At 38.5% G+C, this 16,238-nt stretch overlaps 1 protein-coding gene across 3 annotated transcripts in view; it reads right to left on the bottom strand.

The window, feature by feature from the left end:
- Nucleotides 1-16,238, bottom strand: part of ARHGAP6 (Rho GTPase activating protein 6) — a 535,940-nt gene that overhangs the window by 179,160 nt on the left and 340,542 nt on the right. The window contains exon 1 of one of the 3 annotated variants that reach the window (XM_052662940.1): nt 16,206-16,236. The exons of the other annotated variants lie outside the window; for them this stretch is intronic. Coding sequence (XP_052518900.1) covers nt 16,206-16,220 — 15 coding nt within the window. The 5' untranslated portion in view covers nt 16,221-16,236. Of the gene's footprint in view, nt 1-16,205; nt 16,237-16,238 lie in introns of those variants that run through there. 3 annotated transcript variants of the gene reach the window in all.

The following is a 16,238-nucleotide window of genomic DNA, read 5'->3' as shown; positions in this document are numbered from 1 at the left end:
CTGCAGCCACCATGGGGAAGCACTTTTGGTTTCATCCTGGTATTCCACCTCACCCAGTGTTGTCATGGGGAAGACAACTGATAACTATTGGTTGATTGGACTTCCCTGGGCAAATAAAGTGATTAGCCATAACCGATTTTAAAATCAACTGTGAAGCTACGTATAAACAGCTAACAAAATTCAGTATATTGCTAAGTCAATGAGAGTAAAGTACCTAAGGACAAGAACATTTCCCAAACTGTTTACTTCTGAATGTCATCTATTCATTTCAGTTTCTTTAATAGACTTTAAAGGGTTAAACTAAGTGGGTTCTCACAAGTACTAGAGACATCACTCACACTCAGTGACTGTCTTTCTGCTACCCTTATTTTCAACAGGCTTCTCTTAGATATATCCCCTAGAAATAGGCCTTCTCAATTTGAATAAACTCAATTATCCAGGGTTTTTTTTCCCCACACTTGCCATCGCAGAACCTCCCAACAACACCTGTTTTACTCTTGTATTTAGAGTGCTGATGAATCTTAGAGATGTATGTATTCATGTATTCACCTTCACTTGTAAATGTTTAGGGTGCAAAACACACAAAGCAAACTAAAATGTTCTAAAGAGCACACGCATTCCCTTATGCACAGTGCAGAAACTTTACCTACTGATACACATGTGGTTTGGTTCCCTGGTGATTTCAGAAGGCTCCACCATCCCCAAATCGGGTGGAGCCTTTCTTCCCACATTAAGAAACAAAGTTTGAACCAATGCCAATGGTTTTGAGAAAGTTTATTTTTTAATTAAATGGTTTATTTTGAGATGATTGTAGATTCCTGTTCAGATGGAAGAAATAATACAGAGACTTTTTGTACCCTTCACCTAGCCTCCCCCAGTGGTAACATCTTGCATACAATGTCACAGCCAGGAAACTGACACTGATAGCATACAATGACTTTATTCAGATTTAACCAGTTTTACCTGCACTCATTTGTGGATGTAAAGGTGTCTGTGTATTTCATTCTATGCGATTTTATCACATGTGTAGATTTCTGTGACTACCACAACAGTCGAGACACAGAACATTCCATAGTCACGAGGATCCCTCCTGCTATTCTCTTTATGTTACTCTCACTTCCCTCTCAATCCACCACCTTCTTAAATCTGGCAACCACTGATCTGTTTTCCATTTGGATAATTTTGTCATTTCAAGTATGTTACATAAATGAGATGATATAGCATGTAGCTTGTTGGGGGGACAGGCTTTATTCACTCAGTATAAGTTCCCTGAGATCCACCCAAGTTGTTGAATGTATCAATAGCTCATTTTTTTACTGTCAAATTATATTCTAGGGTATGAGCCACTACCACAGTTTATTTAACAAAAATGCATTTTGGATTCAATGCAATCTTATTAACTGCACCAATGCTACAGAATATGACTTGACAGGGGACTTACATAAACTATTTTGTTTTTATTACAAGACCTCCACTGTGAAGTGAAAAATGAAACCAATTTTTTGTATATTTTAAATGAAAGCTTGCACAGGTGTTTCAGTCAGCTAAATATTTTAGCCTGGACTATTTTAGCTCTAAATTATTCAAATAATTATCTCAAAAATTTCTATGTAATTTAGCATGCAGAGAATGCCTCTGTATGAGGGGGTGGTATATTCCTCAATCAGATTTTATTTTTCTGCTAACACTATACCATTTTTACTAGTGATCATAACTATCAAGATTAGTCTTCTGGTGATTTTCTCCTTTAGAATTTACAAGGAGCTTACGAAAGTTCAAATGCACTGTATTTTTGGCAAAGGACCCTCATGCTTTGTCTGCATTTTACTGCTTCCTTTGCACCTGGGAAGAGCTATTTTAGGACTGTCTAGACAATCACCCCAGCTTTAAAGGTCTTTTCCTTTCTTGTCACATAATCGCTGAGTATGGAGGGTAATAAATAGACGATGCTGGCACTCTTTCATCAAATATACTGTTCAAATAGAGTCAGGAACAAGAATGCCTTTGGTCTGGCTCACAAAACTGAGAGGCTTTAATATATGGTCGCATACTTGCACCAACGGATCAATCTTTAAACCAACAAGAAGGTCTCCCACCATCTACACTTTTGCACTGTAGTATCAGAATTATACTTTTTGGTCAAACTGTATGAAATGGTTAATGTTTGTATCATTTTGAATCTATAAAAATGGCAATTTCAAATTATTCAACTCAAGAGATCTGGGAAGGAATCTAGCCATGGTCTGGTTTCATTTCCCTTCTCCAGTTCCCAGGAAACACTAACCCTGATTCTAGTGGTGACCCAGAATGCACAGCTTCTGCAGGCCACTCTTGCCATTACAGGATATAACAGAAACTATGATCCCCAGACATCCTCCACATGCTTGTTCAATCTAATCCCTCTGGGTCAGTTAGTAAGATCCCAGGGGGACATGCACAGATTAAGTCTACTTCACCTCTTACAGTCCTTTCTTTCAAAAGGTGACAGCTTTCAAGTTCTCCACACAAGTCCTAGAGCCCACTGTCTCCAGGCCCCTTAATGGGTCCTGAGAATGCTTCCTCTTGTCTGATCCTCCAGAGAATCTTTCTACTGATAATCTCTGATGATTGTAGTATTTCTTTTTGGAGGAAAAAAAAATGCACCACGATGGAGATAAATAGATGGAAAGGCAAATATAGATATAGACACGAAACGATAACCAACCAGTTTGATTTACTTCCTTATGTTTTGTTATTAGTGTATTTATTTTTCTATAAGATACCAACATACGTTATTTTACTGCAAACACTATGCCATTTCTATTGTCACTTTCAAGTGCTTTCTCTACCCTTACTTCTCTGTTTTTTCCATTTTCTCCACCGCCATTAGTAAAAGTCGCTCAGTCGTGTCTGACTCTGTGACCCCATGGACTCCACTTTTGCTTATGTGCACCACTTTCCTCATTTCTTCCTTCATTAGTCACTTGATCATGAACTTCTTTACTGCTGCTCTTCCTCCTTTCAGGCTCTAAATGGTGGCACTCCTCACGGTCCTGTTCTAGGCTAACATCTCTTAAGTCAAATCTTCTCAAGATGTGCCCAGGGTCTGTGAATCTCCTGAATCAGATTCATCAGAAACAAGCTCCATGAAAGAAGCAAACTTTTAACATGAATTACTGAATTCTCAGCACCTGGAAGAGTCTCAGGCCTACTTCCGTGTTCAATAAATATTTGTGGAGGAAATGGGTTGCCTGAAGTGCTTGTGGAAATGCATGTTCCTGGTATGTACTCTTCGACTCCTAAACTGGAATCACAGTGTATCTGGCATTTGAGAACCCAAATCTCTGCTCTTCTATCACATGATCTTTCATCCAATACCCTCTCCCCACTCCTCATTCTTCAGTGCTCTGAGACACCTTTCCAGAACCCAACCTCTGCTCAGACTGTCAAATCTCTTTATTATGCCCTCTCATATAACCCTCTCCTCTGTGAAACTTACTGTCACACTAATTTTACACATATGTGTGAGACTGTTGAATGAAGTCCTATCTCTCCTGCCAGTTTGCCTCCAATCTTATAGGTTCCTCTTTAACATTATATCCCTACTTCTTCATCTGAGTCTCACTCATTGTGGGCCCTCAATAAATATAAGTGAATGAATTCATATTTGTAACATGGATTGAAAGTGAAAAGTGTAAGTCACTCAGTTGTGTCCAACTCTTTGAGACCCCATGGACTTATACAGTCCAAAGAATTCTCCAGGCCAGAATACTGGAGTAGGTAGCCTTTCCCTTCTCCAGGGGATCTTCCCAACCCAGGGATCAAACTCAGGTCTCCTATATTGCAGGTGGATTCTCTACCAGCTGAGCCACCAGGGAAGCCCTCTATCTCTAAAATGTATTTCAAATCCATTCCTTCTACATCTCCACAGTTGCTGCCCGTCAGCAGTCAACTGGATGGTTGCCATGGCCCAGTAACTGCCCTGTGTCCATTCTCACTCTATAACAAACAACTTTCTACACAGAACTCAAAACATCAATCAAATCATCTTCAGGTACAGACTTACCTGATGGTGTCCTGCTGCAAGGGAATGAAGTTGATACACCTTAGCTAGACCCTGCCTATCTGTCCACAGCACCTCATGCCATTGCTTTCTTCTCTCACTCTTGGAACTTCTGACCCATGTTTTCCATATAATGTTCCTTCTGCATGGAATGATTGCCCATGTGTCCCCACCCCTTGCTCATTTCACATAGCTGGCTCCCTCTTAGACTTCAGTCCTCAGATATAATGCCAACTTCTCAGAGCCACCTTTTCTAACATTCAGTCTAAAATGAGGTTTCATCTTCCGATACTTGTTATCACAGGAATCTGCTTATTGTTGTTGTTCAGTCACTAAGTCATGTCTGACTCTTCGTGACCCCATGAACTGCAGCATGGCAGGCTTCCCTGTCCTTTACTATTTCCTGGAGTTGGCTCAAATTCATGTCCATTGAGTCGATGATGCCATCGAACCATCTCATCCTCTGCTGCCCCCTTCTCCTCCTGCCCTCTATCTTTCCCAGCATCAGGGTCTTTTCAAATGAGTTGGCTCTTCGCATCAGGTGGCCAAACTATTGGAGCTTCAGCTTCAGCATCAGTCCTTCCAATGAATATTCAGGGTTGATTTCCTTTAGGATTGAATGGTTTGATCACTTTGCTGTCCAAGGAATTCTCAAGAGTCTTCTCCAGCACATTTCAAAAGCATCAGTTCTTCAGAGCTCAGTCTTCTTTCTGGTACAGCTCTCACATGTGTGCATGACTACTGGAAAACCATAGCTTTGACTATACAGACCTTTGTTGGCAAAATGGTATCTCTTCTTTTTAATATGCTGTCTAAGTTTGTCATAGCTTTTCATAGGTATGTCATAGGAGCAAGCAGGATCTGTTTACTACACATTGGAATTACAGATTCACTTTTGTTCATTATCTTGTTTCTGCATGGAAAGCTCCATGTGAATCTTATTCACTATTTCATCCCCAGAACTTCAAACAGAACCTAGCACATGATAGACTGTACTGTGAATGAATGGAGAAGGGAAAAAATAGTTAAAATAGAAGAGCACCAACAGATTTTTGATGACAGGTCCTGGGGCGGTTCAGGGAGGGGTTGACTATGAAGGGGCAGCAGGAGGGAATCTGTGGGGTAGGGGGGATGACAGAACTCTTCTGGGTCCCTATTGTAGTGGTGGTTACACAATTTTATGTATTTGTCAAAACTCAGAATTGTACCCCTCCAAAAGATGAATTTTACTATATGTAAATTAAAATAAATTAATCAAATTATATGTTTCTGAAACCCAAGTCAATCCAGAATAAATAGAAAATGGGCCAAAGAACTAAACAGACATTTCTCCAAAGAAGATATACAGATGGCTAACAAACACAGGAAAAGATGCTCAACATCACTCATTATCAGAGAAATGCAAATCAAAACCACAATGAGGTACCATCTCACGCCAGTCAGGATGGCTGCTATCCAAAAATCTACAAGCAATAAATGCTGGAGAGGGTGTGGAAAAAAGGGAACCCTCTTACACTGTTGGTGGGAATGCAAACTAGTACAGCCACTATGGAGAACAGTGTGGAGATTCCTTAAAAAACTGGAAATACAACTGCCATACAACCCAGCAATGCCACTGCTGGGCATACACACCAAGGAAACCAGAATTGAAAGAGACACGTGTACCCCAATGTTCATCACAGCACTGTTTATAATAGCCAGGACATGGAAGCAACCTAGATGTCCACCAGCAGACGAATGGATAAGAAAGCTGTGATACATATACACAGTGGAATATTACTCAGCCATTAAAAAGAATACATTTGAATCCAGTTCTAATGAGGTGGATGAAACTGGAGCTTATTATACAGAGTGAAGTAAGCCAGAAAGAAAAACACCAATACAGTATACTAACGTATATATATGGAATTTAGAAAGATGGTAACGATAACCCTGTATGCGAGACTGCAAAAGAGACACAGGTGTACAGATCAGTCTTGTGGACTCTGGGAGAAGGCGAGGGTGGGATCATCTGAGAGAATAGCATTGAAACATGTGTATTATCATATGTGAAATAGATCGCCAGTCCAGGTTCGATGCATGAGACAGGGTGCTCAGGGCTGGTGCACTGGGATGACCCAGAGGGATGGGATGAGGAGGGAGGTGGGAGGGGGGTTCAGGATGGGGAACACGTGTACACCCATGGCTGATTCATGTCAGTGTATGGCAGAAACCACTACAATATTGTTAAGTAATTAGCCTCCAATTTAAATAAATAAATTTTTTAAGTAAAATAAATAAATAAAGAATTGTTGTATTTTCAAAAAACAAACAAAAAAAGCAGAATAAATCTAAGAATCCAAGTTTCATGGGTTTGGGGCTCTTTTGCAGGGTCAATTAACTTCCCATGTTCATGGTCAAGTAGTGACTCAAACCATACTTGCCAAATTCTCATTTATCAGTTTAAAGAAAGGAAATGGGAAATAAAGATGTGGAGGTTAAACAATACAAGAAAAAACACAGTGGTAAAATAATATTTAAAATAATAATGTGATAAAATGTCAGCATTTATTTGTGACATTTGGCTCTGTTTGTATTGGCTCACCACAGTGGTGCCTCCCACATATACACCCACGGCTGACCTCTGCTTGATACAAGGGATAATGACTAAACTTCACTACGCTGGCATAATCTATCCCTTCCCTGGAGGGCTGTTGCACACAGGGAATTACAGTTTCACGGCCGAACAATGTTTCTTTCTCAAAATATACCACAGTCAACTTTCATTAGAATGAAGTTATACGGATTGATAAATTGTTGTCTTTTGCCAAATTATTACTCATATTCACCCAATATTCACCCAGTATAAGCCACTGACAAACCCCATTCAATCGGGGGAAAGCAGGATGCAGAGACATTAATAGATTCTTTAGATGTGAGTTGCATCTCTAAAGTAAGCATATGTCATACAGATTTCGTCTTGACCTTCCTCCCCACCCCCACTATTGACTTTTATCCAGTAGAACATGTTGATGGATATACCGTTTCAACATGAAATGCTTGGATATCTGACTGATTTAGGGAAAGGGAAATGGTGAGATAATTTCCTCTTTTATCAAGCTGAATCACTGAGTTCGCTCTGTTGCTATGCTCGTGTAAGTCAATGCCATAGCAACTTCTCGGTTTGCTCTTAAACACTGGAGCAGAACGATGCTATTAGGTATATTTTTTCCAATTCTTAGATTTTATTTGTTCCCTTAGAAGTGTAAAATTTATATTTTACAGTACAGGGCTATTTAGTTATCCTTTGGAAGTCTTATCATTGTTGACTGCCATATATATCATCAATGCCGATACAACAGAAGTGCTTACTTGTTGGAAAATTCTCCCATAGTTTCCCTTTATTTTTCTTAATCCCTAGCTCATAATTAAAGTTTGTACTTTGGACAGTATAGACTGGATCTTATTTGGGATTTTTGGGTTAAGGATCCTGAATTTAAATGGGACTGAAATATGCAATATAAAATTCATGAAATACAGAAATGCATGAACTTCTCACAAACCCACTTAAGTAAATTCAGTAAAAGCCTAATTATCCCTTGGTATGTACTAGGAAGTGTGCCAGGTTCTAGAAAGAGATCAAATCTTCACTATCAAGAGATTCAGAAAACATCTAAGAGGCAGAGATAAGAGCATATTCTAGTTTCTATGAGCTCTTGCTGTGGAAAATAAGGGACATGTACTTTGCTTCTTCAGGGTTTAGGTTTTTCACCTACAAAATATGCTGTAATATCTAACTTAAGGCTAGTTTATGAAAATCACAAACCACACCACCTTTATCGCTGCTATCTTTAGAGTGTCATGGACTGATGAAGTGGAAAAGTAATTGACTTGTTTCTGAAATAGGTTTCAGATTCCATGTTTAATTCTATGATTATTTAGCCACCTATGTCAATATTCCAATTTGTTAAGGAATTAGGATTTGTTATTTGATGTAGGCAATAAATTTCACTGAAACTTTAGATATCCATCCACCCTCCTACAATCATGTGTTAATGTGTCCAAAAGTAGGAAAATTCTGTTCAAGTCATTTTTTATTTAGGCATCTCCTTATAATTTGAAGAATGTACATCATGTACCTTAGATACATTTTAAAATGTCTCAGGGTATTGTCACTTTTTTATTTCTGATAAGATGGTCAGCTGTACATTCTTAACATTGGACTTGTTCTGGACAGGAAGCTTACTGAAGCTAGCTCCTGTTGCTCTTAGAAGTGGGTGCAACGGTTTGATTTCATAGGTCTGTCCTGATTGTAATCATGGAACTGGAAGGTTCTTGTACTTATTGATGGATTATATTCTAAAATCATGTGTATAGTATGATGAAATAATGCTTGCATTTTTAGGAATATTAACTTGATGCTTTAATAGATAGTCCTGAGGTTATGCATTTGAGAAGCTATTACACATTTTACATCTGTAATTCTCAGTGTGTTCCCAGGTCCAGAAGAGTCTGTCTCAGCTGGAAGCTCTTGTTAGAAATTTAGAAATTCAAATGCTTGAATACCACACCAGACCTAGGGAATCAGACACTCTGAGGGTGGGGCCCAGCAGTCCGTATTTTAATAACCCTCCAGGGGATTTCAATGCATGCTCAATTTGGAGAGCCACTGCTTTACATAAGTCACATTTTTTATTTGGGATCATACATATATTTAAGTTAAGAAATAGTTCTTTTCTTTTTGATGTTGTATCCTTTGTGGCTATTTGCTTGTTTTTGTGTTACTTTTGGTATTCTGAGAAAAGTAGGATTTCTGCCTATCCTAGTGTGGTTAAGACACGAGACCACCTAGTTCCTGAAAAAGTTTAAAGTCACCTTAAAAATGTACTATTAGAGAAATAATAAGAGAATGACTAATTTGAATAATTTAGCAATTTGGGACTGAAGAAATAACAATGGCTTAGAGTCAGAGGGACTTCAGTCCAACACTTAGAGGTTAAGTAGGAGTTTCTAAACCTCAGCTCAACTGACATAGTGGCATTTGGGGTTGGATAGGGATTTTTTTTGTTTTTTCTTTTTCTGTCATTCTTTTATTTTTGGCCATACTGCACAGCACGTGGGATCTTAGTTCTCCCACCAGGGATCAAACTCATGTCCCCTTCAGTGGAAGTGCAGAGTCTTAACCGCTGGACCTCCAGGGAAGTCCTGGGGCTGGAGAGTTTTACATTGAGAGGCGAGGCTGTAGGATGTTCTGGCAGCATCTCTGCTTTCTCTACTCACTAGAAGCCAGTAGTGTCCTCAACCAACATGTGTCAATCAAGTGTTTTATTGTCAAATGTTCCCCTGGCAGGGTGGGGGTGGATAAATAGCCCCCATTTGAGAACCACAGGGTTGAACACCTTTGATCAGTTCCCTAGTCCAGCAGAAATTCTCAACCTTGGCTGCACAGAAGAATCAATGAAAAATACTAACACTTTCGGTCTGTTCCAGCCTGGTTGTATCAAATCTCTGTGGGTAGGCTCAGGGATCCACGGGTCCTTTATCAAAGCTCACCCAGTGATACTAAGGTTCAGCCAAGACTTGTAAGCACTGCACTGACATCACTGTGCCTTAATTTCCTCACCTAGGAGACGATTGCAGTACTATCTGTTCTAACCACCACATGGGACATTCCAAAGATTGAATGACAGAATGTTTGTGAAAGTGTTTGTTCCACAAAGCATTAACTGTGTTAAGGGCAGCAGAGAAAAATAATGCATTTGAATAAGTCACTATAGAAATGAAAAGCTGTCTTCAGTCCTTGATTATGAATTAGGATGATTTATACTCACTGTCTCTTAATCACACATCTCATTTACCACATGGAAGAGATATAGGGAATTTGCAAGGTCTCTCTTGGAAGTAAACTCATAGCATTAATTTAGTCCTGGATGGACATAAAAATGTATCAAATCAGGTCAACTTGGTCTACTGTGTACCAACGATAATTTGCACATCTAAAATTAATTCACTAATCTTTCCATCCTTTTGGATCTCAAGAAATTCACTTTAATAAGTAGGAAAAATGCAGATCCACCTAAAAATAAACCGCCTCTTTAAAAATTGTTAGAATGTGGAAAAATCATACACATTAAAAGTCTGGTATAGGCTTTGTCTGTGTTCATATATATTATTTATTTTTAAAAAAGATTAAAATATCTGAATCAAACTATTAAATATTAAAATCTATTAAAACTGAGGGTCAAATATTTGTGGTTTTTTTCTGTACTTTTCTTTATGTTTGAAACATTTGACTAAACCTAAAGTGAAAGTTGCTCAGTCCTGTCTGACTCTTTGTGACCCCATGGACTATTCAATCCAAGTAACTCTCCAGGCCAGAATACTGGAGTGAGTAGCCTTTCCCTTCTCCACGGGATCTTCCCAACCCAGGGATCAAACCCAGGTCCCCTGCATTGCAGGCAAATTTTTACCAGCTGAGCCACCAGGGACACCCTAAGCCTAAAAGAGGATGATAAAATTAGTTTGAACAAAGCACCAGAGAATACTCTAAAGGAAAATAAAGATGAAAATGTACGTTTCACTTGGTGTCAGGTGACCAAGGAAACTCCACAAGGATGGAGAAACCAGCTATAGGCAAAGGGGCTTCATCTCACTGACTCAGTTTACATTGCTGTTATATTCAGGTAGGGGATGTCAGACCTTTGACACTGAAGCTCAGTTTTGAACTTGCCCAACATGTAAGGAAATGTTATTAGCTTATTTTTGTCAAATCTTCTACTAGCTTTTAAACTAAGCAATCTGTCATGAAATGTCTGCTTCTACCCTCCTGTGCGTGCGTGCTCAGTCACTTCAGTTGTGTCCGGCTCTTTGTGACCCCAGGGACTGTAGCCCGCCAGGCTCCTCTGTCCATGGGATTCTCCAGGCAAGAATACTAGAGTGGATTGCCATGCCCTCCTCCAGGGGATCTTCCCAACCTAGGGATCAAATCCACATCTCCTACATTGCAAGGTGGGTTCTTTACCATTGATCCACTAGGGAAGCCCTGGCAAACTTCAGCCTGAGGACCAAATCCAGTTTGCCATCTGTTTCTATAAACATGGTATTAATTTAATACAGCTTGGTGTCTCTGGATGCTTTCAATTACAGAGTTGAGTAGTTGCAATAAAAATCTGTGTGGCCCCAAAACCTAAAATATTGACCATCTGACCCTTTACAAAAAACTTTCCTAACTCCTGTCCTAGAATGTTAACATACAGAATTTTCCTTTAGATTAAAATAGTAAGTAATTGGACAAAATAAAATGTTTTACAATGATTTTTATATTGTAGTCATATGGTAATATACAATTTATACTATATTTTCCTTTTAATACCAATAAACCAATTATAAAGATCCTAGTGTTAATTACCATATTTTCTCTTTAAAAAAACTAATGTGGTCTACCAAAAAACTTAACAGAGGATGTGTTGATGATTAATTATTTAATATGCTGTTAAAATATCACTGTTTGACTGTCTCTCAAACTGGCCCTTTCCTAAAGTAAAACTATTTTTCTTGTTTAGTTATTTTCAGTTTAATAACTGCATTATAGGTAAAAACATTTATGGAAATTTATTGACAAAGAATTCTTCACTTTTGAAACAAATGAAAAGTCATATTTGCATGCTAAGGAGAAATGTAAAGTAACAATGTCTTTCAGTCCTTATAAATAATTACCTTAATAGAGAGTAAAGATGACATGTATGTGTCAACATAAGTAATAGCTTATTTTTAGTTCATTTCACATGCCCAGACGTTCCAATGTTTGGGGAAATTTTAAGAAAAGGAGATACATTTGTAGCTACATGAAATTGTATCATTCCCAGAAGCCTCATAAACTGAAAATGAGACCTTAATGATCTCCTCAAAATGACCTCAATATAGGAAAATGGTAAGTAATAAAACAAAGAGAATACAGAACTATGGTTGCCAAGGCAACCATAATCATAATTCCTTTGAATTTTACTGAAGCATTCACTGCAGTTCAATCTAAGTTCATCATTCCTTAAGAAGCTTATATAAATTCCAAGTACTTATTATCTACAGCAGTATCATTCTAATCAAGCAGATGATGACAGGCATGTAGAACAGGAACTGAAATGCCCATGGCATTCGCATTATGGAAGAAAGATGGGAAAATGATACTTGCTAGCATATGCGATGGCCAAGAGAACATTTCTTTCCATTCTGTTCCATTCAAGACACACTTGTGGTACTAGACTGGCTGTTGCCATGTATGGAAATTGAGTCTCATACATAGATAACGGAATAAACACAGATTAAATGAGCTACAATCTCCTTGTAGATTCCCATAGCCCTAGAGAACTATGACAAACTATAGAATGGCTGGTAGGCACAATCCACAGACTACCATTTGAAGACCTTTTCCTTAAAGGTAAATAAGTGTGACCGTCACTTTGCCTTCTGAGTAAAGAAAATAAAATCTTTTCCATAAAATTTTGAGGAAGCTATTATTGCTCATTTGTATCTCATTTGATGCTTTAGGACTGAAGAGGATATTGTTTACTCCAGGCAATGGTCAATATCTGGGAGGTTGGGCAGCCAGAGTGCCTTGATGGACTCTAAACAATCTCTGCTTGTATTCTCCAACTCAGACACCCCCCAGTCTGAAAGTTTGTAAAGATGGCTGGATGTGTGAAAGTCTAAATGCATTTGCCCAAGGAAACAATGGTATACATAGTTGTTTTGGTCCCCAGGCCAGCTGATATAGTCTCATTTAATCCATAACACACTAGAAATGCAGAGTGGGAAATAAAAGTGGGAACACCATTCTTCTCAGACTCTGGAAAAAAGAGAAGACTGTCCATCATGGTATGCATAAATGAGCACTGGGTAGGGTACAGAGGTCCCTGCATGTGCCCCTAGGTCAGAGAACATCTCCTGTGAATACTACTTTCTGGATCCATCTCAGCAGCCTGGCCCACTGTAGAAGCTCCATCCATATCTTGCTGGATAAATAAAATACTGAGCACTTTGCCATGTAATTCTGGGCTAGTCATTTTAGCATTTCTGAGATTCTCCTTCCCTGTGAATTAGATATTTGGAAAGAGTAGCCCAGGCACTATGCTTGTCTTATTCTCCAATTATGGGTAACTCATTTGACCCCTGTTTTCTCTTTTTGATACTATGGGGATAACAATGGTTCCCACAAGGGGCAGATAGGAAGATGTATCATGATGATGGAGATGGAGTTAGAATAAGCCTTTCACCACTGGTATAGAATGGAATATTATGGTTTTGGAAAGGAAACTGCTGAAAAAATAGACACCTGCCAGCTTCTTTCACTGAAGCAATAATGTAGTAACAAACACTTCCCAAATACATACTCACAGCAAAGTCCTTTTTAAATAACTCCCATCCCATCTTTCTAGTGTCTCCTTTCTTGATTTTTTCCCTTTGTCTTTTCTTTCTTCGACACTTACCACCATCTCACTTACTTTATTTTCTGCTATTTATTGGATATCCCCTGGCAAATAGATGGGGGAAAAGATGGAAACAGTGACAGACTTTATTTTCTTGGGCTCCAAAATCATTGCAGAGAGTGACTGCAACCATGAAATTAAAAGATGCTTGTTCCTTGGAAGCAAAGCTATGGCAAACCTAAACAGTGTATTAAAAAGCAGAGACATCACTTTGCCAAATAGTCAAAGTTATGATTTTTCCATTAGTCACATACAGATGTAAGAGTCAGACCATAAAGAGGGCTGAGCACCAAAGAAGTGATGCTTCTGAACTGTGGTGCTGGAGAAGACTCTTGAGAGTCCTTTGAACAGCAAGGAGATCATACCAGTCCATCCTAAAGGAAATCAGTCCTGAATATTCATTGGAAGGACTGATGCTGAAGCTGAAGCTCCAATACTTTGGCCACCTGATACGAATAACTGACTTATTGGAAAAGACCCTGATATTGGGAAAGAATGAGGGTAGGAAGAGAATGGAGCAACAGAGGATGAGATGGTTACATGACATTATCAACTCAATGGACATGAGTTTGAGCAAACTCCAGAAGATGGTGAGGGATAGGGAAGCCTGGCATGCTGCAGTCCATGGAGTCACAAAGGGTTGGACACAACTGAGCAACTGAACAACAACATTAAGTATGCAATAACATTATGTCTAAAAATGCACATATCTTTATTTTAAAATATTGCTGAAAAATACTATCACCCGAGCCTTCAGCAGGTTATAGTATTAATAGTAACATCAAAGGTCACTGATCACAGACCAGCATCACAAACACAAAAATAATGAAAACGTTGGAATTATTGTGAGAAGTACCTAACTGTGACACAGGGACACAAAGTAAGCAAATAATGTTGAAAAAAGAAATGGTGCAGATAGACCTGCTTTGTCACAGGGTTGCCGCAAACTTCAATCTGTGAAAAAAGCATTATCTATGAAGCGTGATAAAGTGAAGCTCAAAAAGATGAGTGATGCCTGTAAACATGTAGAAAAACAGAATGCTGCTTGGATTTTAGGTTATATACTGAAGCCAGGAAACCACCCTGATACAGTGAAAACAGCTCAAGGCAGGAGACACCAGACCCTCAGAATCAGGGGGTGTGCATTTGAATTTCTGCTCTGCCTCCTAATGCCTATTGACTTCAAGCAGTTAGAGAACCTCCTATGTTTCAGTTTTATCATTTTAAAAACTGGAATATGATCCATGCCTTGCAAAACTGTTGTGAGGGTTAAATGAAAAGATGGAAGTAAACCCAAGAAATTGAAGGCCTTTAACAGGTGACAGACATTCTCACTGTAGCTCATCGCCCTCCTAGCCCCACCCTCACTACAGCGGCCTTACTCAAGTCCCTTAATTTCTCGGGTCTTCAGTTCCCCTTCCTACACAATAAACAACTGGGTTAGAAGGATTCCAGATAGATCTGCCACTCTGAAAACCCTATACATTTCATTTTACTTCCCCAAGTATGTAATTATGGGACTGGGTGAAATAGACCTTTTGGAGATAATCTAGATTGATCTAGAGAGGCTTATTAAGTATGATGAATTGTCTGTGTTATAATTCTATACTCATAATCTTAAAGTATAATTTTTATTTTAAGAAATCCTTCTAGAGAAAAGTTTTCCATGTCTCAGCAATTCCAACTCCAGACAGTTTTTCAATGCTTGGGCTGAAGGGGCCCAATATTATAAGGATAAATGTCATTAGGTACTGAAACCTTCCTTTTGCATTTATGACTGTGTCCCAAAACAGAATCCTAGAAAAGAGAAGTGTGGTTCATAAATACCGAGAGACCTCCTAAGAATCCAGTAGGATTTCATATATATTTCAGTTGATTTACATTTAAATTTGTTATTCATTTACAAGTTCCCACAGGCTATACTCCATGGGGTCTCAAAGAGTCAGACATGACTGAGTGAATACTACTACTACTACATTTATAATGTCCCAAACAGGATGAGCTTGACAACTTGTGAATCATAAAAAAAGGAAGAAAATCAAGTTACTAAACAAATTATTTTCCCTCTGAGTCATATGCAGCCCATAAGATAACTCTGATGCAGCACTTATATCACAGAGATATTTACTTAAGATGAACAGAAAACAATTTCCTTGCTGCCATCTAGCCTTTAAAAATACTTTTTAAAAAATTATATATTCAAAGAGCTTCCAGGGGAAAAAAATCTTTTAGGTCTGTAACTTCTGCAGAAAAAACTGGCCTGAAATATTTCCAAATACACTACTGAGAAAGTGCTCTCTTGAGTACAAACACAATTTTTAATATCTTAAAGCATATCTTGGTTTGAACAACACACCTTTGGGTCGTACTCAAAGTACACAACTTTGGGTCAAATTTAAATTATGCTCACACACACACACCACGGTACCACCCACTTCTCTTATTTCCTCCTACAACCAGAAAACGGAATGTTTTACCGCAACAGCACACACCCTTTCAATTTGCATAAATATAATGCCTTTAACCCATTAAAGAAGCACAAAAATATCATCAGGGCTGAAATCAGTCAAAATGAATAATACATGTTTCAAATAAAAATAAGCCTGTAATTTTTATGTAAATTTTACATGGATAAATAGCTACTATGTTAAACATCTGCATCAAACAATTAAATATAAGTGGCCTAGGAACGCCCAACTTACAAATATCCTGTACATGGGAACAGTCAACCCAAG

The sequence above is a fragment of the Budorcas taxicolor genome, chromosome X, assembly GCF_023091745.1.
Source record: "Budorcas taxicolor isolate Tak-1 chromosome X, Takin1.1, whole genome shotgun sequence".
Taxonomy (NCBI): Eukaryota; Metazoa; Chordata; class Mammalia; order Artiodactyla; family Bovidae; genus Budorcas; species Budorcas taxicolor.
Note: the sequence above shows the minus strand (reverse complement) of the source record. Positions and strands in the feature narration are given on the sequence as shown.